Source organism: Meleagris gallopavo, chromosome 2, assembly GCF_000146605.3.
Source record: "Meleagris gallopavo isolate NT-WF06-2002-E0010 breed Aviagen turkey brand Nicholas breeding stock chromosome 2, Turkey_5.1, whole genome shotgun sequence".
NCBI lineage: Eukaryota > Metazoa > Chordata > Aves > Galliformes > Phasianidae > Meleagris > Meleagris gallopavo.
The window spans coordinates 64,159,632-64,185,653 of NC_015012.2; the positions used below are offsets into that span (position 1 = coordinate 64,159,632).

General features: G+C 42.0%; 1 protein-coding gene across 1 annotated transcript in view; it reads left to right on the forward strand.

Moving 5' to 3' along the window:
* Positions 1-548: 548 nt before the first annotated feature.
* Positions 549-26,022, forward strand: part of LOC100543914 (tyrosine-protein kinase Fyn) — a gene marked incomplete at its 5' end in the record, with an annotated part of 32,227 nt that continues 6,753 nt past the window's right edge. Inside the window, 7 exons of the mRNA XM_019613557.1 lie at positions 549-696; positions 5,241-5,390; positions 9,060-9,215; positions 13,145-13,324; positions 14,899-14,975; positions 15,073-15,226; positions 23,390-23,521. Coding sequence (XP_019469102.1) covers positions 549-696; positions 5,241-5,390; positions 9,060-9,215; positions 13,145-13,324; positions 14,899-14,975; positions 15,073-15,226; positions 23,390-23,521 — 997 coding nt within the window. The remainder of the gene's footprint in view (positions 697-5,240; positions 5,391-9,059; positions 9,216-13,144; positions 13,325-14,898; positions 14,976-15,072; positions 15,227-23,389; positions 23,522-26,022) is intronic.

The following is a 26,022-nucleotide window of genomic DNA, read 5'->3' on the forward strand; positions in this document are numbered from 1 at the left end:
CAAAAACAAAAAAAAAAAACATCAGAAAAACTATGAATTAATTGTGGCAGGAAGAAAAAGGTATTGAAACTGTGAAAGTCTTAGAGAACCACAGTAAAATGGTTACATCTGGTCCTTCTGCTGAGGTTTTATAGCTGCACTGTGCAAAAAATATTGAATGCTGAACTGTCACTTTGTAAGCTAAATATATAGTTTATAGAAATATCTATAAAAATACCGTTCTTCATCAGCAGTACATTTTTCTGATCTCTTCCTTGCCCATTCCTTCCCCACACCAAGTCTTACTGTTTATCCAAATCTGGCCTTTGTCATAAGACACTGAACAAGCATTCTCAGCATGCGCTCATTATAGGCTTCATGCATGTGCTACTGTACAACATATGCAGCATCTACTCCTCAGATCTGTCTCTTTACTGCCCCACCACAATAAAAGTACGACCAGCGGCTGAAAAACGACACAGTACAGCCATGGTGGTTGAATGCTCTTGAGTAACTATGGTATCCACAAATAATCTACCGTGTCTGAGCTCTATGACACTACCTAGTAATCCTATATAGCATTTTTCTTACTATTTCCAACTATTTCCCTAAGGTGGTACTTTGGCAAACTTGGCCGAAAAGATGCTGAGAGGCAGCTGTTGTCATTTGGAAACCCAAGAGGTACCTTCCTGATCCGGGAAAGTGAAACTACCAAAGGTAGGCTGGCCAAAGGTTTTCTGACTATGAATGTGATGACATGTGAGGGAAAAAAAATCATGCTAAGTTTGTAAAATACTGTGTCCGGTGCTAAAAGGTAGAGAAAATGTCATGTTGCAAGTATGTGTGCTAGGGAATTAGATGTCTGGAAAATTCCCAAGTTATAGAGTGAGTGCTTGAAGCAGAGAGCAACCCAAGAACATCTCATGCCAAGTTAAACCCATGGCACCTGCAGTTTAAGTCATGCTCAGGCAGGTGCTCTGCTGCCACACTCTGAATGTCGTGCTGCCTCTCTGGCCACCTCCACAGTGATGTTGGGTGGACGTAGGTCCCTCAGAACAGTGCTGTGGGGCTTCAGGAAGAAGGGCTCCTGGTGTCCAGATTCAGGTCCAGACAGAGTCAGAGAACAGACAGACTAGGAATAGACGATGGGATTCAGCAGTGTAGTCTGGGGAAAACTGCTGCTTCCTTCAAAACAAGCAGAATGTCTGGATCTTCTTGGCGACAAGATGTAAGGCACAGTGTGTGAGGAAGGAAGGTACTGGTTATTATTTTGGGAAGATCAGGATTTGTTGTCATTATTCCCCCTCTAAATTGCTGAACCCCCGGGGGGGTAGGGGGGGAGGAAAAGAAGAAAAAAAGAAGAAGATGCAGCAGTTTTAAATTCATAGATTAACAGCAGGAAAACCTGAAAGTATTTCTAATTAATACATTCAGAAAGTATTGAACTGTGTACGTTCTGATGAATTCAAGTGGAAGGATGAGCTCTCCTCCTCTCCTCTAAAAATATTGGATGTGTTCCTGTTTTCTTGGTGGGTGTTATCATTCCTTTTACATTTTGTTTGTGAGGCCTGTCAACATCTTCTTCAAAATTTCCAATGTATGGAAAGATCTCTCTAACTCATACAACCATTGAGGAGAAAACATGCAACTAACTGAAAAAAAAAAAAAACTTGGCCAATTCTCAATTAACCAGCAGCTGTGGAAAGCATAAGTCACTAGAATTAAGTTCTGAAGTCTAACAATAGCTCATGTAATTAAAGCACTGAGTTGTCAGTGCTTTGATCTGAGCACACTTCATCAGCTAGTGTTAGTATGCAAGGCAATTGGAGTCACAGCTGGAAAAGGACTTAAGGAAGCACCACTTCCCCCTCCTCTCTGTCTGACTTAGTTTCAGGTGCTGCATTCTGTCACCTAAAGGTGTCAGTTTTAGCATTTTGCCTCCTGCAGTCACTGAACTCCTTCACTACCTAATGCTGAGGACTGTTAATGATACAAAACTGGCATTGACAGACTGTTGTTTCAGGCGGCTGACGTCCCATCCTGCCACTCCACAGCTTCACCATTCCTTATGCAGCAGTGAGGCACTAGAACTAAGACATGATCTAACTTGCTCTTTTTCTGCAAATAGCCTCCACCTGTCTGTTTTCAACAGCAGTTGTTGTGTATGTGAGGAGCAGGGCTTCATTCCACTCCGTGCTGAGTTGAAGACTTCTCTAATACAGGCATGGATCCTAAAAACAGACACAACATTGCTTCTCTATACCATGTTATAGTTTAGTCTGTTTTGTCTTTTTTTACAGTAATAGGGGATATGTTTTGCGAAACTGCTTACGTATCTAAGTCAGGATTTTTCCTAGAGCTTTTACTGAGGCACAAAAGCACTGAGGAAATGGAATAATCCATCCATCATGGCTGGGCTTATAGCAGAATATCAGCTTATACCTGAATTTCTCTGCATTAAAGCTTAAAGCTTTCTATATCTTCAGCCACTGGAAGAAACACAGCATGGATATTTATTGTCATGCCTGTTTCCCTTCTCATCTTTGTGGTGCATATGTTTTTAAAAGAGAAAAAAGAAAGCCTGCTGTTCACAGGAGAAAAAAAATCAGCTGGGAGGAGTGCATGGCACGTTCTCCAGTGAGTGTTCTCGATGCCCCAGCTAGTCATTGTGGGCTTCAGGCAGGAATTGTTTGGTGACCTAGAATTGTCCCTTCTGCTTTAAATTATAACAAAATAAAATTAATCAGAATCATGTTAAAAGTATCATCGTGGTTGACTTCAGCATAAATTTAACCTCCCTTCATCATGATCGCCTTCTCTCCTTACTTCCAAAATAAATCAGAGTTGACTTTCTGTCTCCCTCAGTGCCTCACTACCCAGATAATTCATCAGCTCTTGTCTGTATAATCCTTCACCTGGTTTCAATCTCCACCCTCAAATGCTGTCTGGCTTTAGGTTCACTTTTTTTAAAGTTCATTAGTGTGATATATTGTAATGTATTTCTAGCCATATTTTTACTATGCATATCTTTTATACTTTAATCTATCAGCGGATAATAATAGTCTAAATAACCAATAGTCTAAATAAGTGAATAATAAACTCTACCTTGGTTCTTGTTTTTGTCCAAATTTGAATTAAGTTACCAGTCATGCAATTTGATCTGAGGTCAGCGGAGGTCCACAAAGGGCCACCCACGCAGATCTAGTTGCAGACCTGGAGCCAAAGATTGTTTACTTTTTCCTAAAGAATCTAAAATAGCGACCAGATAGACAGAGAGTGTGACTAAGAAAATACAGCTGCTGCTGTATTTGTGGATGAAAACTCACAAATGCAGAGGTGGAGAACACTGCCTGTAAGATTTTGACAGTAGGCTGACAGTGCGTAAGTAGCAGTGTTGGTAGAAGGCATGCACAAAATTAGCTTGCAGATCCCCAAAAGCTTTGAACTCCTAGCTTGGAGTAATGTAATTACTCAGTGGGAGAATCTCCTCAGAAAAACAACCTAAACAGAAGGTATTTTTCTACATTTAAAAATAAGATCCCTGCTACTTCTCCCAAGGTTTCCCATTCACATAGAACAGAATCATTTCTGTAAGTGCTGACTCTTTCCTCCTGTTTAGAGGATAAACAGTAGAGAATTTGAGACGTCCTTGGAGTCAGAGTGGAGTTTTGTTCCCTACTGCTGCTGCATTCACTGGTGAGCCATTTACCGGTGTGACTTCTTGCAGTTTAACGTGGTGAGAATGATTTTAGAATCCCATAAAACTTCCTCCTGGGGAGACATCCAAGGAAGATATTTTTTATCAGGAATCTCAACCATGTAATTATAGGAACTTTTAAAAACTATATCTGGAGATGATTCTACAGGATGTGAATCTGTCATATGCACTGAGAAGTACTGTGATTTGGATAAGCAGCAGTCATGCCATCAGAGCTGTAGGAAATCATTCCACCTTCCAGGCTATCCAGAATTGTCTGCTAGTGATTTTTCTTCCCTGCCCTTAGCTGAAATGATTACTAGTGCAAGCAGCCCAAACTTCAGAAGGACTTTCCTGAGACCTCTGCAGCTGCCATCTATCTATGTATTTTTATTCTAATCTCTGATTTACCTTTGAGTAAACACAGTATCCATCTGAATGCTGAGTAGAGATGTTACTTCTTCACTACATTTGAAATGGCTTGGGTTTTGCTCTGAAAATTGTATTATGCTGTAAAGTGAGGCTTCGCCTTTGGAACTGTTAAGAAACAACATGTGGGTGTCACTGTTACCTAGAGTAGGACAGTGCTTCGCATTAAGACACTGGAATGTGCAGATATCTATGCTGCTGGCCCAGCTCCCCTTACAGTAAGTGAGAGCTGGGGTTCAGTTCAGTTGCCCATAACTGCAGGCACTTATTGTTCAAACCTGCCTCAGTATTTACAGAGCTGTAGCAGTCATGGAAACTGGGCTGGGATTCAGCTGCCTGAATAGAACCTTTGCTAGGAGTATGTAAATCAAGCCCATAGCACACCTGCAAACAGCTCCTGCTACACCTGAAAGCAAATCCAGCCCCTAAACTGACGTTTCTTTACCTGACTATGAGCACTTAGAGCCATTTGAAATGCCTGCAGGGTGTCTGCATGGAATGGACAAATGTGGAAAAAACTGCTACCAAGTGCAATGTTCTGGGGCATTTCACATGGCACTTAACCCCTGTCTTTGGGCATCCGAATCCCACCAGTAAGCTCTAAAGCTCCAGCATGGATTTGGGAAATGAAACGTGCAATTCTTGAAGATCTTTTAGTGCACAGTGCTAGCGTAGTACAACCTTCTTAAGACTGTAATGTGCAAAGTATTGCTGTTCAGTGTTTGAGATCCATCTGGGTAACAACAGTTCCTGTACATAAAGTCACTGTCAGTGCTTCCTATGAAAATCTTGACATTTACCACCTACTGGCATTTACCTAAAGGACGGTATTTGCAGTGTAACCTGGCACTTAAATGGGAAAAGTCAATATAACAACCTGAAGCCCTAAATGTTAAAATATGAGTTTTCATTTGCATGGAAGTCTTGTATTCTTTCTAGAAGAGCACAAAAGGGACACAGTGTGAAGACTGGAATTTCTATGATGCCACCTTTATTGTGTTAGAGTCACTTGTTCTTTTTCAGAGTACAAGAGGCATTTTTGAAGCAATTTCTGTTTCCTTTTATAAAAGATGATCAGCAATCCAAAATTTGTGTCCAAAAGCTACTTAATTTTTTTCTCCTTTCCTTGCAACAGGTGCCTATTCCCTGTCTATTCGTGACTGGGACGATATGAAAGGAGATCATGTCAAACATTATAAGATTCGTAAACTTGACAATGGTGGATATTATATCACAACTCGGGCACAATTTGAAACTCTTCAACAGCTGGTTCAGCATTATTCAGGTAACTTTCCAGATAACACATAGCACTCTTAATTACTTTAAAACAAGTGTTTGCTGCTGAGCTGAGGGATGGGTGAGATGCCCTGAAGAGTCGTTTGAGCTATGTCTTCTGCTTGTTGTAATGTATCTTCCATTATCCCTTTCCCATTACAGTTATAAATGGTTTTGAGCACTGTTCACAGCCTACAATGGCTGAACTTTTAAAAGCTAGCACTCTGCTGAGGTAAAGGTTTTGGCCATTCTCCTTTTTCTAAGCAAACAGAATTACTGAATTTGACTTGCATATCTCAAAACATGAATTCCCTGTGCACAGGCAAGGGCTATATGGACCTTTTTGCAAAGCAGTACTCCTAATAAATAAATGGGAAATTGCATTGTGGAATTCAGTCATTTAATGTAATGACTGAAAGTTTTGTGTGTACTACCTGACTGAAATTTTCCCATTGAATTTCTGTTCAATGTGCAGAGTGTTACCATTTAAATCTTTATTGGTCTACTTTTAAAAATAAATATGGCATGTTGGGTGTCTCTTTATTCATACTGTTTGTGTCCACCCACCAGTCTCTTCCTTTTTCTTTTTTTTTCCAGTTCCTTTGACTAAAATGTCGTATAAACTATTCAATCCAAATGTGCATCCTGCTGTCATTGGGAATTGGTATACAATAGCTACAAGTTAAAAATCCCCAAACTTCTTTATAAGCCCACTGATTCTTACATAGAAGATTGTCATGTTTCTCAGCTTGGTCATTTTTGAAGCAGAAGTTTTTATTTAAAATTATTATTTTTATATTTCCTTACTTTAGCTTTTCATAATAATAAAAGGTGACCCCAAATGCTCACTGCTCAAAAGCTTCTCATAAATTTTACTTGGGAAATCAACTTCTTTGTGGGATTTTTTTTTTCTGTATTCTTTGTTTTCTGTCTGCTGTATTCTTATGCTATTCATACTACACATCTGGCTGTCTTCTCCACCCAGTTTCTGATGGGTGTATGCTGCCTGGGAGAATTTCTAGTTGTTTCTGGTGACTCTACATTCAACTAAGCTTAATAATATATAGAAATTCAAATTAAAACTGACACTTTTCAACCACCCCATACAAACTCTAGTATATGTCAACTTTTAGTTGTCTGTGTTCAAATTATTTGGATTATGTATTTCCCACACACAGATGCACAGGCTGCAGAGATCTGGAAGCTGTCATTTCTGTGCAGCACAGATAATGATCAGTGTGATCCATGCAGGGTAGCTCACAAGGGCATAGTACAGATACACCTCGCAGAGGTTTCACTTGCTGCCCCCATGTAACCCATGCGCAGCCCCAGCTCACTTGAAACATAAACACTGCCTCTAACTGCCTGCTCAGCACTCTGGATTCAGCAAGGTAGACTTGTGAGTGCCTAGATTTACTTCGAGGGAGTATTCAACATTGCCCAAATGACTCTGTAAAGATAATCGTGGTTCCTAAGGAACGACTGCTGAAGCTATACATCAATGCCTCCACAGTAGGACAGGTATACTCTGCACTCTCCCCTTCAGCCTTCATCCTATCACCACTGGAGGACCCCTGCCGTCTAGCCAGACTATCCGAGTGGACAGAGTGCAGCCTGGCCTTGTGCAGGCTGTTCTTTGTTAGGAGCTGGAAGTACCAAAAGCTTTGCACAGACACAGCCCTCACAGAACTCTAGTAACAGCACACTTGTACTTGGAGCATTCCCAAACTGTAAGCCTTTCAAAAATAAGTATTGTTCTTGTGCATGCAGTCCGGGCTTACAGGTTGGCCAACATGCCAAGTTCGTTGTTGGTTTGTTGGTTTTTTTTTTCAATTAAAGAAAAAGGAGGTCTTGAAAACCTCTAATTCCTTTCTGCACCTATCCAAACTCATAAGAAAGCTTTCCAGATACTGTCTGTATTTTTGAGTAATCTCTACCTTAATATTCTATTGGAACTGTCTTGGAATAAGACATACCAGTTGATCAGTTCATCTTCCCTGTTATGTGGTCGTTGCCATCTGGATACAGGAAACACGTCAAGATACATATCAGGGTGTCTGTAGGGACTTATGCACTATCCCACAACATCCAAGCTGAGGAGATAGTGCTTGGTGTTTTGGTGATTGCCCAACCTACAATGCTGAAACAAGCTTTTCACCTGCCCAGAAAGAAATACTGTACACGAGAATAAGGATTAGATTTGGGTGTGAAATACAGTATCAGTAACCCCTATTGTTCTGCTCTGCTGCACCTGTTTTAAGATACATAGCCAGCTTTGTATCATAGTCTATTTTGTGCCACATAGTATAATACACAACAATATGGCCTTACATATGTATATACATATATATAGATATATATACACACACATACATATATATAAAAATGTTTTTTCTCTGGCTAAAATGTTTTTTTACTTTTGTCACAGTTCAGTCTTCCATGAAGCTTTGCAAGAAATGAGTATAATGAATCTGCTCCAAACAATGGAGGGCTGGTCACATACACTAATAAAAGTCTGCTTGATAAAGAATGAGAGGAAAAAAGTTCCGGAGGATACCTAGAATAATATCTTCTCACAAAGCAGAATATAGGAAATACTTTTTCAGAGGATACATTAAAAATACTGCACAAAATATGCCAAATTTTCATTGATATGATTCTCAGAAAAAAATGAATCTTTTCTGTGTTTCTTTTCCTCAGTTCAGGAGCAAGTCAGTTTGTGAATTACTGATTTTTTAACAAAGTGACACTTTTCTATACTATACTAGTTACTTACAAAGCTATTTTAATGCAGCACTGTGGGAAAAGGGAAATCCTGAGTCCGCAAGAGAAACCATTGATGGTCACCTTCAAAGGCAGGCTGTGGAAGCAGAAACTAAAATATTTCCTGTTCTGTCTCAAATGAATATGTTTCAGTGTTCAATTTCTAATCTTCCAGGATGCTTTGTGGTATGCAACTAACAGCTGTTGTGAGTAGCATTGTTTTTATGCTTACTGTTTTTGTTTCATGTCACACTTTTTTTTCTTTCCTCTTCTTTGCTGTTGGCTTCACTTCTGGCTCCATCAGAGAGAGCTGCAGGTCTTTGCTGCCGCTTAGTAGTCCCCTGTCATAAAGGAATGCCAAGGCTTACTGATCTGTCTGTCAAAACCAAAGATGTCTGGGAAATTCCACGAGAATCCCTACAGTTGATCAAGAGACTGGGAAATGGGCAGTTTGGGGAAGTATGGATGGGTATGGAGCAAAATAATTATTCTAAAATAGCTCTTTGTGTGGGGATTGCAAGATGGAAGGTGAAGTGTAGGACATACAAAGCTCAAATTGTTAGGAGAAATACCTTTGGAATAGCGTCTTTAGCTTTGAAATTCTTCAATCTTGAACTCTCACTTTAATTGATGGCAAAAGAAAACTGAAATTTTGTGTTTCCTTGGAAGGCTTCAATTTTGACAAATTACCAGCCTCTTACTAATAAATAAAGGTCCACATAGCAACCTACTAATTATATCAGTGAGCCTTTTTCTGCAAGCTAACAAGAAAGTCTTTGCCTTCAGTATCCAAAAATCAGTGTTTGCAAATGAACTTTAATGCAGCACTGAAAGAGAAGTCACCTTCCATCTTTCTCAATGCATGCATAATTTTGGATTATAAGTGTGTTTTTTTTATTAATTTCCTCTCCTATAGAGAAAGCTGATGGTTTGTGTTTTAACTTAACTGTGATTGCTACGAATAATACCCCACAAACTGTTGGATTGGCTAAAGATGCATGGGAAGTTGCACGTGATTCATTATTTCTGGAACAGAAGCTTGGTCAGGGCTGTTTCGCTGAAGTGTGGCGTGGTAAGGCAGAGAATATATTTTGCTTTGGATGGATCTTTTAAGGCCCTCTTGGCTGAAATAGACATTTCAAGTAGAAATCTTAAAGCTAAAAGATCAGAATAGCATGAAATATTGGTTTATGTCACTCAAACAGACCTAAATGCAGTAATCTTTGTGGAAATTCCTTTCATTTACACACACACTGATATGAGACTTTAGGGCTTTAAATTTCATTACTTGCACTGATTTTATTTGACTGGCTATACAGGTGTCAGGTTTTAAAACAGAAGTGATGCTAAACTTGTGAAGCAGAATGGCTAACCAGAAATTAATCTCACACGATGTTTTTCTTTCCTCGTATGTTCTAGCATTGATGGGGTCAAACCCTGCAAATGCTTCCATCCCCTCTTCCAATTTTAAAGCAAAGTATCAGCGAGCTAATACTTTCAAGCTAGCTTTCCCATGCATCCACTTCATTAATTGTTTTGAAATTTGTGTCTGCATCACAGAAGCCTGTGACTCGATATAGAGACCAGGGACAATAGTGTCAAGACTTGCCCAGCCCAGCTGAACCCACACTTTGAAGTCCAGAAATACTGACATTTTCCAAATCCACTGACATTGTTTTCTGCCCATTTGCCAGCTTTACTTAATACTCCCTTCTACATGGGCCTCATTCTTTTAATGACTACAAAACAATAGTAATTAAAAAAATATATAACTCTTATTATAGATGTAGCATTTAAACACAATATAGTGGCCGTTTAATGAGAGGTGGGCTCAATTTTTGTGCCAAATTGCACTCTGTTTAGCATCTTAGAATATTTCATTCAAATGAAGAATCACCATATGTTGCTTACTTTACTTCACATTGGTGGAGGAGTGTGGTCATTCTTTTTGTTGCAGTGACACAAAGAATGTAAAACCAAAATAACCAGTGGGCTCTCCTGGGCTCTTGCAGCTGTTTTCCGTTTCAAGACTACAGCAAGGAGCATGGCAGCAAGTCTCTGAAATTTATAGAATGCAGTTGACCTATTGAAAAAAAAAAGAAAAGAAAAGAAAAAGAAAAAAAACACAGCCAACTGTGTTTTATATTAGCATCCCCAGATAACTGCAGTTTCACTTCCTTGTTTTCCATCTTGAATACCTGTTAGACTTTCAAGTTGATGTTAATACTTAGTGGTCACCTTTTATGTGCCATAGATCTTAAACTGTTAAAATAAGCTAAAGCAGCAAATGCAATTTAGAAAAAAATCAACGATGAGAAATAAAGTGCCAAGTACCAATACCAAATATCTGTCAGATATGGGAAAATGTTATTACAGTTGTGACATTATTTTTCTTAATATATAGTAAAAATATGTTAACAGCCGTGAAGTATTACTGAATTGGAACATATTAACACAGTAAAAATGATAAAAAATGCATTAAGTGGTAGCTAACCACCTGCAGGAGGAGTTCAGAGGAAGGTCTCCGCTAATGAAAGTTAGCTAATTTTCTATGAGATATAAAAATATCAAAGCAAAACAAGAAAATGTAACAATTCAAACTGAAATCTGGATGGGAGAATAAGTTAACCCTTTTTATTTAATTTTCTTTTTTTAACAACTGAATATGTTTGGAAAAATATTTAAAATACAACTACTGAAAGCATTTCGTGGTAATAGAATGAAGCTCAGGTTTTTTTTATCAAGACAAAACAAACAAATACACAGTTAATCTCATGAACACGCCAGGTAAAATCGTAGTGTATGAATGTCAGTAACAAAAACCCTTGTTTCCATGAGGCTCGGTTTCCACCACAGTTTGTATAACTGATGGCACTTCTGCAAGTGACAGAGACTGTTCTGCAGGTCTGTGTCTCAGTGTCTCCCTACAGGACATGCTTCATCTCACTCATTGGAAAAGATTTTGGCAGCTCTGCTTGAAATCAGAAGGTGAAACTGCATCCTTCTTAGCTTGCACATTAGCACTACTGAAGCAAAGCCTTGCTTCAGCTGTACTTTGAAGGACTGGGTGAAACCAGGAGCTCAGGAGCCTGCCTTAGGTGCTCAGGACTTTACTCCAGCATTAGCAGTGGTCACAGCACTTGGCAGTGAGCTGGCAGAAGTAAAAAAACAAACTTGCACTGCACACTTTTGGCTAATACGCATCTCAAAACCTCCTTAAGCAATACAGTGTGTTGCTGCAGGAGTGGTCAAGAAAATGAAAAGCAGCATTCAGAGCAGCTCCCCCACCTCTTCTCCCCTGCCTCCTGAATGTCCCCTAGGTGAGACAGCAGCTGAGAGCTGACTGCACAGAAAGCAACCTAGCTCATTTAAGCCTGGCAGGCTGCAAAAGGCTCACAATCAGGGTGTTTTGTATTAGTCTGCCCCTGTACGGGGGCTGAGCCAGTAACTGATTGTTGATGTGCTTTTAACAAATACATGTTAACTATATTTTAGCCCAAATATTCAATGTACTGTGTACACCTTCTGCTATTTTCATGCTCATGTGCAGAGGAGTAGATTTTACCTGGTGCTATTAATATCTGAAGTCACATAGTGTTGTTCTCCTGCCTTGTGAAACAGCAGCTTCCCATCAACAGATCACATTCTATATGGGATCTTTGAGATCCAGACTGAAAGATGCACTGTCATAGTGCTATGTAGAGAACTGACGAGGAAAGTCTGGACTGCTTGTAGCTGCATTAAAAAAGAAATACTTTTCAAGATATTTTTAAATTAGCATTTACTATTTTTAAGAAGCATTTACCATTGCTTCTATTCCATTTGGCTCCTGTTACCATAGTACTGTGTCAGTGAATTTATCAGCAAAGAGAGACAAGAATTTTTCTGAACAGGCATAGTTCTGTGCGTGTCTGTCAGCTCCAAAAGACTGCATGAAAACACATAGCTGACACACCTGGACTTCTGCCAGCTGACAGAGCAAGCTGCTGGGGATCCTGCACCTCTGGGGCTGGTGGCTGCAGCCCTTTCCGCAGGCTCCTGGTAGCTCAGATCCATGTCAGCCTTGCCTCTGAAGCAAGCTTCTGGGAAGCCTGGTCCAGGAACTACCAGAACTACTTTTCTTTGCTATCTGTCCTGCCCCCCAAGGAAATCCCATCTCTATTCAGGGCCTTGTGCAGGCTTCTGGGGTCCAGAGCCAGGTGCTTGCCCTTCCATGCCCTCACCCCATGGCACTGCACTCCAGCAGTTCTGACCTATACATCTTTTTGGTTCTCCCTGTCCCAGGGCTGGTGTGAGGCTCAAGGAGCACCCAGCCCCTTGGGAGCAGCTCTGGCATGTCTGCAGCCCTGCTGCCTGCTGTGAGGTGCTGCAGAGGGGCTGGGAGGTGGGGTGAGGGGAGCAGGAGCCTCTGAGTTTTCAGTCAGCAGCTGCTGGGCTTCCAGGAGTGAGGAGGAGAAGAACAAAGACTCATTTTGGTTTGGAAACAGGCCCGTGTTTCTGAAATGAAATTGATTCAGAATTTGTTGCTTGGGAATTTTTCTTATATATATTTTTCCTGTAATTCAGGAAAAAAAAAAAGTTAAAATGTCTTGCAAATGGAAAGTTCTGGCTTTAGCCAGTTCTGTTATCCAAATCTATGAGTGGAACCGTGTTGTTGTCTGGAGTCATTACTTGTTAAGAGGGACATGCATACAGATAGATTTCAGCAATCCCGAGTTTCTTACTCAGAGGAGGTTTCAGTGGACACCACTGGAAGCATTGTCTGAGTAAGGCGTGAGAGATCATGCCCCAGTGCCAGTGGGAGTATTATTTTTTTGTATAACCAAAAAAGACTAAAATATGAGGGAGGCATGAGAGGAAAACAAATGGAAAGGCAAAATATGAAACCACACTTGCAAAAGTAGTATTGTGTCCTTGCCAGCTTACTCCTCCGTTACATTAGATATCGGTCAGAAAAATGAATAGAAGCTGTTCAATCTTACTATGTGTCTGTGCTTTTAGGTACATGGAATGGAAATACTAAAGTGGCTATCAAGACTCTGAAGCCTGGCACTATGTCTCCAGAATCATTCTTGGAGGAAGCCCAAATCATGAAGAAGCTAAAACATGACAAACTGGTCCAGCTTTATGCTGTGGTGTCTGAAGAACCCATCTATATTGTCACAGAGTACATGAGCAAAGGTGAAGCTAGAGCTGCTGCCATTGATTGCAATACATTTTTTTTATGAAGCTCAGAGGGAGGTGCAGTGTGATGCCTGAACAGTGTGTGAGGAAGGAAAGGGTGAACACGAAGCTAAATTCACTTCTGGCTTCAGGAAAACTGTCATTCAACTGCATAGGACTGAAAGCCTAAAATCACCTAGATACACAAGCAAGAAACACATTAAGAAAATTTGTGCTAGATTCTTTTCACTTTCCTGTTCTCCTTCCACTTCTCCTTCCCCTTCCCTTCCACCTCCTCTCTTCTCTTTTTCTTTAAGCTACCTAACTGGTAACAATGTAGTAAAACCAGAAAAAGAAAACGTTTAGCTCCATCAGATCTCCAGCAGGGGTGCTGAGAGCAGGGCAAAAAATCTGCTTGTTTTGGAAAAGCAAAGAAACCAAATAGGAAACGTAAGTTCTCACAGGGAAGTTTCATTGTACATTGGAGAATACACTGAAATTTTCAGTACATTTTTTCAGTCTATTTGGAGTTGATTTTTATTTTCCTGGCAGGTGCCTGCCCACCTCCCTCCTCAGGGGCATCCAAGCACTGACTAACTCACATTTTAATCATATGTCTCAATGACAAGCATGTGCTTTTTCCTTTTAAAAAAAACAACTTCTCAAAAATCTTCTGAAATACATGGTTTATTTTGGCTTAGTTTACTAGTTTTTACTGTGCCATTTTATGTTTGGTTCTGAGCTTGAGGCTCAGGATTTATCAGGGGAAAAAGGCCTAATCATCTGTCTTTTCCCCTTATTTGTTAAACCAGTTCACTGACCTTGTTTAAAGGAGACTGCCACACTTCTCTGTTTAAGTAAAAGATTGTGAAGCTGCAGATTTTTAAAAGCTACAGGGAGCCTCCTTGCTTTCCTTCTCACGTGGAAGTTATGTGCATATTGCTTTTGCTAAAATCATTTCCATTTGACCTGTTTGGTCTTCTCTAGTTTTGCATAGTGGTCTTCTAAAATTCATAGTTCATGCCACAGTTAGTTGTTTGTTGCCTAGAGAAGGATGGCTAAAAATAGTGTAGTTACTAATTTTCTAAGGAAAATTAGCCTCTTAATGCTAGCACATTTAGACTTACAAGGCTTCAGACTGATCTTTCTTTTGGAGGAGGTTGAGCCAGGATCTGACTTTTTCCATAGCTTGTGAGGCTTGGAACCAGACTGTCGCTTTTTAGTGACCTGAGGCCTTTTGAGAGCAGCAAGTATGCAGTTTCAAAGAGCACTGAAAATGTGAGGAAAGATCAGCTTTCTTAGTAACAATCAGGAAAATTAAAAACAACTTTCTTTTCCCTACAGTTTTCTTTAGACTAGTGACATAGACTTCTGCAAGGCAATCTTACAGCCAACTGAAACAAGTACAATAGGAGAATTTTAAAATACCAGGTTTTTTGTTTGCTTGTTTTGTTGGGTTTTTTTTCTGAAACTGTCCACTTGAACTCAAAGCACTGTTCTATTTTATATTGCACATATCGTTGCACCTCCAACCTGATGAATAGCCATTGTTTCCCTAACATTTCTGTATTGTGTCATCTCTGCATTTACAGGGAGCTTACTAGATTTCTTAAAAGATGGAGAAGGAAGAGCTCTGAAGCTACCAAACTTAGTGGACATGGCAGCTCAGGTCTGTCTTCAGAGTGTTGAGCACTTAGGTGTGCATATTTCAAAGCTCACGGATGTTTGACTTCCTTTTAAAATGCATTTGATTGTGTTTTACACAGGTAGCTGCAGGAATGGCATATATTGAACGAATGAATTACATACACAGAGATCTGCGATCTGCAAACATTCTGGTGGGGAATGGATTAATATGCAAGATTGCTGACTTTGGATTAGCAAGGCTGATCGAAGACAATGAATATACAGCAAGACAAGGTAGGTGCAACAGCAGGAATAGCACTGAGCGTTGTTTTTCTGATAGGAGAACATCATTTTAAAAAACTCTCTCTCCTATGCTTTGGAGTTGCTTTCATAAATCCTGAAGACACGTTATGTGCTGGTCCAGAAAACTCCACTGCTGACAGCACATTCTGCAGAGAATATGTGATCAGTTGTCTTTGTTTCATGTTGGTCAGTTTTTTAAGGAAAAGTAATGAATAGGAGGAGCACAGGTGGGTGAAGTGACAGTAATGATGAGGTCCTAGTGGTGCCACAACAAAGCTGATATTTTACTTCCCATGCTATAAAGCCTGAATAGAATAACCCAAGACGGGCTACGTCAGCTACTTCTTTAATGATGTGCCCTCTAGGTTTTGCTAACCACTATCAACACTGCTGTGCTATTCTTATTTTCTTTATTTTGACTGGTCAAAGAAATCTGAGAATCATGTTTTTATGCAGTAGAGCTGTCTCTCTGAGAACTTAAAAAGTTACTTTAACAGGAAAGCCATTTTCCAGCTCCACATAGAGTGCTGGGCACCACTCACAACTGACAGGCTGCAAAAACAAATCAAATAGTATTGTAGCTTTTTAAAAAAGCATGTGTGCGTGTGCTCAGATTGAGCCATGACACAGCCTCTTTGTAGTTAGTTGTTCTTTACAAGTCATGCTTGGTTGTCAGATGTTGATCCAAGTTTGCAGAACTACAGTTTTGTTCTCTTTCTGCTGGCAGTACACTGGTAGTTCTTGCTTAATATGTGTCAGTAAATACCACTCTGTCCATTCTCAGTTCTGAAGCCAGAGACCACCTCATTAAACTGTGTTTCATGTCATAAGAAAGCAAGGTTTAGCTAAATGCACCTTCATAACCTACATTTACTCCTTCCTATTGCAAGATTTTTCTCTTAACTGAAGTCCCTTTTATTAGCAGATCAGCTCTTAGGAAAGAGCTAACCTCTTTCTGTAACTTTCAAGTGCTGACAGAGTAAGACATTTTCCAGAGAGCAGGCGTGCTCCCATTGATCACAACCCTCTTAATCAGCAGCACCTAGCCACAGGGATGGGGAATGCAGGCTGCATCCACACTAACAGTTGCTGGCTTCATTCAGGAGGCAAGCCCTGATTATTTTGTGGGGGTCCTCAAGGAACATGCTGTAGGTACTAATGCAGAGTTGAGTGCTACTGAGTGGAACCTGAGGGTGAGAATTGCTCCTTGCTTGCAAAAATAGGCTTCATGTCATTCCCCCTAGAGTAATAACAGTGCAAGCTCTGCTGGACAGAAAGCTGCGTCCTGGCCCCTCCCCTCTGCAAAACAAGAAGGGTTTATCTTGAAAAAGGCAGCCAGATCCAGTCTGTAAAATGGCTTTGAAACTGTTTTCTGTAGTATCTCCATTTCTGTCTGTTTTACTGCCATGCCTTTTGTTCTCTTTGGAAACGGCCCAATGTATAGTTTGACATGACTAATTATTTGTTTGAATAGACAAGTATGTAACCTACTTCTGGCCAAATCTCTTCAAGCTCATGATCCCTAGGAAATCCTCTGATGACCTGTTTGCTTCCTGGTTTAAATCTCTCAAATAGTTCTGTTCTCTTTACATGTTAGCAATCCTTGAAAACCTGCATGAGCAACGTTGAGGAAGAGCTCAGATTGTTTAAGACAATAAGTTACTGGATTTTTGGTGGGAAATCTTTGAGCTGCAGAAAGTAAAATGTCAGGACTAGCAGGGAGAGGGACCATAGTGGTAGACATGCCCTGCCCTTCTTTCACTGTGAAATCTCTTAGATCATGGAAAAGGCCTGGCATTCAGCCTGTGTCACTGACACTGCGGAGACCTGACCCCAGTGTGCATGGTACTATCTTGTGGTGCACGTGGGGAGAAGTCACTCAAATTTGTTCGTACTTCAAGGCAATGGACCATACTTCTTCCCTGTACTGAGATCAGGCTGAACTTCTTCAGGACCACAGGGGACTTTGGAATGGGGACCCAAAGAGTTGCAATCACAGACATCTTGTAGAAATGTTTCCCCCCTTTCAGTGATGATTTTTTCACCCTTTCTTAATTGGTAACTTGTTTTTGGGAGGAGTGCACTTCTGGCCATGCAACCTATTCTCAATTTACAGAATTGCAGTTCATCTGGCTTCCAAGGCAGGCGGGCAGCCAGGGTTGAGCCTAGGACCTTTAATTTATCGAGGAAGAAACACAGCTTCTAAAATGCCACTGGAATTTTTCTCTTAAGTGAAATTCAATCCTGTTTGTTCAGTTCGGCTTCGGTTTTGAGCACTGCTTGGTGGCGACCACAGTATCAGAAGGAAACGGTTGTCTTTGCTTGTTTCCCATGACCTATTACTTCAGCCTCTGAGGGGATGCATCTGGGGACCGTTCTGTTTATCTGGCTGATCGCTGCTTCACTGGGAATTCTGACATGGGAGGAGAACCTGGCTGGTGGAGGGAAGGGGGTGGGGAGTGCTGTAGACTGGCAGCTCCTGTGGGAGAGAGGAAATGTTTTGCCTTATGAAATCTGAAGATTAAAGCCTTTGGTCACTCTCTCTGCAGCAGTCTTCCTCCTCATGGCTTGTAAGTGAGTTAGCAGGGAGCTTGTTGTCGGTCTGGGGAAGGGCTGGCTTTCTCCGGCCTCGCTTGATCTCCAGCTCCCTTCCCCCACTGTCACTTCTGCCTCCGATTAAATATTTTGAAAGGAAACAGATGGGGATGCTTTGAGCTCCAGCGGGTTAGAGTGCAGGATTCCTGAACCTGTGTGGGTATTACTCAGCCTGGTGGTAACGTTTCACCGACCGGTTTATTTTCTTTTTGGTTTGAACAAAGGAGGTCTGACTGCTCCTGATTTAAGAGAGGTAAATAAAAAGCAGTTTGTTGTCTGCACTGCCATTTCTCAGCAATTGGCAGGAAGGAAAGAGACAGTCACACCGCTAATGATTTAAAGTGTGTGACCAGCAGCTATGTGCTGCCATTAAATAATGCACACCAAAAAAAGTTCTTGGCTTGTAATGAACATTTGGCTCCTCTTACTCTTAGAGGAAGTGAGTAATCAAAGGGAAAAAAACATGCTATTAAAGTGACGCCCATTTTAAAGGCTATGGCAGTGAACTTACTGCAGTCCACCCCATCAGGGCTTGGCCGTTCTGGCTGTCGCTGTTGCAACATCTTTTTCCCCCACAAACAGCGTTGGGCATATTCAGTCTTGTGTGCTTCCATAGCGATGATGCCTGTGTTAGCCTTGCAGGGCAACCCCTGGCATTCTTGGTGCTCTGTGGGATAGAGAGAAACTTCTCCTCACCCGTACGCACAGGATTTCCCATGCAGCTCTGCTACCCTGCACTGATCTGGTTTGCAGCTCTGCAGGGTCTGGGCCAAGCACATGGCATTGTTGTGCTGAGTGCTCCATGGAGCTGCTGGGGAAGAGCTGTTACTATTCACAGCTGTAGCAACTGATACAAATTTGAATTGCCTTAATACAAAAAGAGCATTTATTTTCCAGGCAATGTTTCTACTGCACTCACTGGCAGAGCTTGCAATAATGCTGCTCCAAGCACACATGAAACATTAAGAATCTTTCTGATGCCTTCCAGACAAGTCAGGTCTATTCTGGGAGCTCTCATACATGTTTGTAAACTTTTGGATCACTTTTGCCTCCTCAGTGCTTAGAAATATCTCCTTCCTGCCTTGCTCAGAAACCAGTGATGCTTCTTATTTTTGTTTCCTAGAAAAGAGCAGGCACTGCTTCCCTCTGCCACTCTCTCCCTGGGCTTACCACTTGTCAGTTGATCGGGCGCTGGTGTTGGCAATTGGTTGCACCACCAGCTGCAGCGCCCGGTCCTTTGCCCTCACTCAGTGTCGAAGAGCAGGCAGGAGAGGACAGCTCCTGCTTCTCAGCAGCAACCCCAGATCCTGGAGAGGTAGCAGAGGTGCCTTCTGCCCCCTAGCAAGGAGCTTTACAGGGTCGGGGGAGGGCTAGGGCTGTGTTTGGGCCCACCCGCACTTGTACCTCTCGTTCCCCGATTCCTGCAGAGGGGTCAGCCTGGGGAGCCTGCCTTTGGCTCTTGATGTTTTGCCATGCTTGTAATTTCACATTAGTTCTCACAGCACAAAAAATGCAATTGCGCGGTCCCTCCCACACAGCACACCCCATCGCCTACCAAGGCTGACTCGTTTCCTGTTACATGCTTACTTCAGCATTTCAGTTTTACCCTTTGTAGCCTTCTCTTTTCAGCCTCGGGAGCAATGTGGTGCTGAGTTGTGCTCCCCAGCTGCTCATCCAGGGGTTCCCACACTCATAGATTCTGGCACTGGGTGTGCTGGGCTTGGTTTTAAAGGTTACAACAGGCAGCAGCTTCGTAGCATTTCTAGGAAATGCAGCAGTGACTCTGGGGCATTCATTGCGGAGCTTTCTGGTTTGTCGAGATTGAGATCTGAACAACTGAGCTCTGAGGGATTTTCACAGGCCTCAGAAGAAACCATACTAGGAGCTGCATTTGGAGTTGCTCAGTTATCTCGGCCCCCTCTGCTCCTCATGACAAAGCCTCGCTTGGGGCTGAGGAGAACCTGAAGCAGCAGCAGAGGCTGCTTCCTTTAGCTCACAAGCCCCCAGGTGCAAGTACTGGGCAGAGCAGCACTTGGGCTCACAGAAATGCCCCAGGGTAGGGCCAGCATCTGACCCTGCATTGTGCCTGAAGCCTTGGCATGCTGCACGTCCGTGCAGAACAGAGACCCAAAAAAGACTTTTCCCTTGCTGAAACGTTTCAAAAAGGCATGGAGATAAAAGCCACAGAAGAAGATCTTGCTCTGGGGCAAAGACAGGCTATCCTGACCCAGGAATGTGGTGTGAGAGCAATTTGTACAGACAGAGTTACTGACCTGCTAGTAATACAATGTGTTCCTGCAAAAAATAAAAAGAGAGATCCCTCCCAGCAATGTAAAATCTGCCTTGAAAGTGGCAGATAGGCTGCATTGTCAGATGGGGTAATTTGGCTTATCGGATTTATTAACATGCTTGTCACTAATATGCATTTTATCTGGTGATCTGATGCTGTAATTTGCATGCAGCATGTAGTCAGCATATTTAATAAGCTGGGCTGGGGCTGCTTTTCCTAACCACCATGCTGGGGACAGGGTGAGCACAGGGGCTGTGTGCCTGCCAGGAGGCATGCTGAGCAAAAGGAGCAGCAATTTGGCTTCGGAGTGGTGCTCAACACATTTTGTGGGTTTTGTGTTTTCAAAGAAGTGCCCTGTGTCCCCAAGGCAAGGGGTCCATTTAGTCAAAGTGTTGGTGTGATGGGATCCTGCACGCTGCATCAGCAATACTGCCAGCTGTTTGAGCTCCTGTGCAAGCATATGTATCTTGTGGTGGTGCTCAGAGGGTTCCTTACCCTTTGCCGTCACGTGTCCTTGTTCTAAGCAAGCTGTGTGTGACCTTTTAGGTCTATGGCACTGCATGCATTAAAACTACAGCTGTGAGAACTGGCACATCCTACCTGGTTTCCACTTTCCCTTAATTAGGGCTCTGTTATACAAGTTTTCTATGGGATGCTCTTGTCCATCTGGCCTCCAGCATGCCTTGCGGAGCTAGAAAACCAGGAGTCAGGTGGCCTCTCTGCCAACCTCTCCCTCCTCTCCTTCTATCTATATCTTCAAACTGAGGTTCAGGAAACACTGCAAAGAATGCAGTGATTTATGTATAAATTGGTCTAGATAGGACCCCTGATGTAGAGGCAACATAGCAATGTAACAAGTAGTCACCCTGCCATCAGAAAAATCAACAGCATAATTTTTTTGTCTTCTCCAGCAGTGGGGCTTACATTGCTCTAGCTCTCTGTAAAAATGATATGCTGGAATTGTGCCCCCCTTCTCACCTGTTTTCCTATCTTCCCATGACACCTCAACATACCATAGAGTCACCTCCTCATGCCACAACAGCAGCAGGGTGAAAACACTGGGGCAGTTGGCCTCAAAGGAGACTTTCTTTCCTCCAAAGATGACTTTTTTAATGCTATCTTTCTATCTGAGTGCCAAGAACAGGATCACAGGATGGCTGAAGTTGGAAAGGACCTCTGGATGAAGGTCATCTGGTTCATCTCTGGGAAGCAGAAGGTCTCAGCCTCTCAGGGAAACACAGCTGATCAAAAACAAAAACAAAAACAAACAAAAAAACAAACAAAAAAAAAAGGAAGAAGAAAAAGAAGAAAGAAGGAAAGAAATTGTTGAATAAATTATGTACACCAAGCAAACAAGCAGACCTTCAGGCTTGGTCATCTCACACATGATCAGACCCTATCCAGGCTTTCAGGCTTCATTCAGTTAGAATAGTATTTGTGTGCTATCCCAGCTGCAATATGTGTGAGGACAGAGGGACATTAGTCCTCATGTTCATGACATGCCTACAGATCTAAGGAATACCCCCCAGATACATGCAGTCTGCAGGTTTTCTGGGGATTGGAAAGTGTTGTGTAGCCCCAGGATATGCCAGTCCCAGCTCATCCAGTACCACAGGGCTACCAGTGCTGTCAGGCCACGGTCAAGGACAGAGTTCCAGAGATGGCAGGCTGCTGCAGAGACCTCAGACATCACAGCCCAGATGGACTTCAAGAGAAGAAGTTCTGTAAATTTTGAGTCTTGTACACCAAGATTATTCCCATGAAGTTTTAGCTGGGGAGACTGAGGACAAAGCTGAGCACAAGAATAGTAGCTCCAGCAGATCAGCTAATGTAGAGGCTACATAAGAGGCAGGCTGTTTGAAAGTGAAGAGACACACACAAATCCTTCAGCACCTTGGCAAATTCAACCGCTGTTGTGCTGATGCTTAACTAGCCTTATGTCCCTAACTTCAGGCATTAGGGATTTGAAGCTTTCTTTATCTTACATCTTTTTATATAGGAGGACTTACTTGAGTGTCAGCAATTTTCACTAGAAAAAAAGGTATTTGTTCCTGAGTAATATTGTCTCTTAGGACCAATTACATGTAATATAGGAAAAAAGTTATCACATTTAATGTTTTACTAAGTAAGGGAATGAGAATTGCCACGTCTGCTTTGTACTCTTGGTCCAACCCAGATTGCAGCATAGAGTAGAAGTACAGAGCATCAAGCACTGGATGTGGTGGAGAAATGGTGTCAGCAGGGAACTGTAAACAGTGCCATAACTTATTCCCTAAGAGCCATTTGTCCACATTACAATTTCTACACTCATCCTGAAAGCTAAAGGAGCTTTTATGAGAGGGTGGTGAGAAGTCAAAGTCAGTATGCTTCAAAATTTGAGAGTTTGTCGCTAGGGATCCGCAGTAAGCAATGCAACTCTTTTGCCTTTATGTTAATACAAGGCACCAGGGAAATGATTGCGTATTTTTTCGTACATGCTACGACTTAATTATTACCACAAGACTTTTTCTTTAAAGTCATACTGAAAATATTTTCCCTAAGAAAACAGTAAATGATCGGAAAAGCAAATAAATCAGAGTTTAAAGGCTTGTTATCTTACCATCCTTACCACAACTGGATCCTGCAAGCCCTGATGATGGATGAGCACATTAGGCTGCACGTATTTAAGGCACTACAGTCTTCAGTGCCAGGAGTTGAAAGTACACTGTCAAGTTATAAATCACAGGCCACAGTTGTGCCTTGACATCATTGCACTCCAAGCATCTCAAGTAGCAATCTTATATTTTAAGCCTTGCATGTTTCTAATGAAATATTATGTTTGTCTTTAATTTATGTTTTTACCATGTTTGTTTGTTTTGCATTTTGCTGAGCTTGAGCAGGGAAACCAAGAGGTACCTTTCTAATAAATCTCACTTCTATTCAACATGCTGTGACCTGCAAATATCACAGGGAAATGTTGATTTGAAACATTTTGGGAGAACAAATTTCTATTTTATTGAGCTTATTGGATTTTATGCCATTTTTCTTATATAAAACTTCAAATCTGAATTAAAATCATAGCCCTCTTTTGGGACAAACCCACCCTTGCCTGCTAAGACTTTTTGCCCTACACATTCCACCCAACTGTCCTCTGGGAGCATACCCCATGGAGCTGTTTGTTAATACTTGCTTCTTCACCCTGCAAGTGTTGCAGAACAAAGCAGTCGCCTGCAAACTGGTGCTTTGATTCCATCACTATTCTGTTTAAGACTCATTTCTTCTTTCACTAGGTGCAAAGTTTCCCATTAAATGGACTGCACCAGAAGCGGCATTGTATGGAAGGTTCACAATCAAGTCGGATGTGTGGTCTTTTGGGATCCTACTGACAGAGCTGGTAACAAAAGGGAGAGTGCCATACCCAGGTAAGAAAACCATACAAGCCCTGCCTTGCTGGGGGAGAAGAGTGGGAATGAGCCATATGCTTAAACTGGAATGTGTGCTTATTGTCGTTGGGCTCAAAGGAGGATGGTTATCATGCAGAAGTTCTGTGTATGCTTGGAAGTAAGTGGTCCTGACTGAAAGCCAGTGAGTGTTGGTCATGAACAAGAGGACAGGAAATCCAGCAAACTGGTTTCTATGTTTTTAATTGTTTTCAATTAATTTACTTTCTAGCAAAATAATGAAAGCAAGGTAAAACAACTGCATACCAGAAAAAATCATTCTCCACATTTGCGTTCCCTTTAAAATACCAACAAACTCCCAGAATAGCATTACTGTATTTGTTCTGTCAGTCTGAATCTGTACAAGGTCTGGTGACTGTCTGGATGTCTGGCATTACCAAATCTCCTTTTTACGTACTCTTAAATTTCAATCCTTTTGCTAGACGTGGATGGAAAGGAAAGAAAAAGTGTGTAATGCGCAGGCCAGAGCTCACGGCAGGGTCAGAGAGGGGCCAGGTTCTCTGCATGGGGGAACCAGAGGCCCCATGACTCTTTGTTGAAAGACTGCCAAGTATCCCATGGATTAAGATTTGTAGCCAGGGTGATTGGATCTGCCTGTGCAGAAAGAAGGTTTGCCTTCTGCTGCGTCCTCTGAAAACTGGGGACATTCAGGTGAAAAGGAAGGAGGTAAGGAGAAAGCAGGTGTTACATGGAAAAGAATTTAATCCCTTCATTTACTTATCACCACGGATACTAATAACAGCATCTAGCTGCATTTTTGCTTCTTAATTTCTTCCTAGGAAACCTTGGCTGTGTGCATTGCAGCTGACTTAGTGGAAAGTGTCCTAGAGCATTTCCAGTTTGCTAGTCTTGCCACTATCAAGCAGTCAGGCCCATACATCAAATACAGCAGGAAAAGCATCAAGGTGGTGTTCAATTTATCCTTTTGTATTTCATGCCACTTCAGAAAGCTGAGCTCAGCAAATTTGAACTCCCAGAATTTTTTGAGAAATTTCAGCTTTACTAGCTCCTAGGAGTCAGCAGCTGATAATTGGGAAGGAAATATGGAAATATGGGAATATGGCAGAGAACAGCTTAGCAAAGCTGTGACTGTGCCAAGAGAATGAAGGAAAAGAAAGAGAGGTTATGTGTTTCTGGGGGGTAGATGAATCCCTCTGCCCCACAGTTCCCTGCATGATTGAAGAACAGGGTGTTGCCTCTGCACAATATTTGTGTCAGTGTCTGGGACAAAGATCTTCTTGCTATGTGGATTATCAGCAGTGGCTCAGGGAACAGTGATTTTCAGGGGCGTTACTGAGGGTTAAATGAGCAGTCGTGGACTGTGTGCAAAGGTTGAAGATAGAAAGAAGATGTGTAAGGCTTCGCTGCTACGGCATTGCTTCTCTAGGGTGAGCAGAGATCCTGAGTTGATGCAGGAAGAGGATGTTCCTGGTCTGTACTAGCAGAATGGATGTCGAGGGGCTCTTGCCAGCCAGGGCAGAGTTAAGGCTTGTTTGTTTGTTTTTTTTTTTTTGCTGAGTTCTACATTTATGGGGCAGCAGTGCATAGTGACATTTTTTTTTAATCACATGCATGAGTGTAGATACACACACACACACACACAGGAAATAATACTATTGTAGGCAAAAGTGACTGTCTGAGCCCTGTGTTAGCTCGCAGGTCCATAATTGAACACTGTGTTAGCCAGGTCAGTAGAGGATAGATACATTTCCCAAGTGTTCATTTTTCTCCTTGTGGGAGAAGGAGGCCACTGGATGTGCACTTAAATGCTTGTAATATATGACTTCTTGTTGGATCCATGACAGAAATCTCAGGCCTGGTCTGTGTCCTGAAAATGTGGACAGTTTTATTACATGGCAGCCTGAACACTTCAAAGACAACTAGCAGTGTTTCTCCTCTTCTAGCACTGTCCTGCCCCTTCATCCCACACCGCATAAAGCCCTCACACACTGAAAATCTTTCCGGTTCATTCCCCTCTGGACACACTAGAATGGCATCAAGTAGCTAAATCAACTTTTTTTTTGAGTTACATGGCACAGAGTTGACAATTCATAGAATCACAGAATCATAGAATCCTTAGAGTTGGAAGGGACCTCTGAAAGCCATCTAGTCCAACTTCCCTGCAGCGCACAGGGACACCACAGCTAGAGCAGGTTGTCAAGGGACTGATCCATCCTCACCTTAGAAGTCTCCAGGGACGGAGCATCAACCACATCTCTAGCAAACTGTTCCAGTGCCTCACCACCCTCACTGTAAAAGATTTTTTTTTCACCAACTGGTCATGTGGTCATGTACTCCTAGCTTACACCTTGCCTGAGCTCTACACTAGGCTCCTTCCCCCTTGCCATGGCTTCTGCCTCTACTCAGCCTTAAGGCCATAAGCGTTCTGGTGATCACCATCACTCCCTCCCTGTCAGAGCTTTACCTAAGGTTTTTCCTGCCTTCACATCATGGCTTGCATA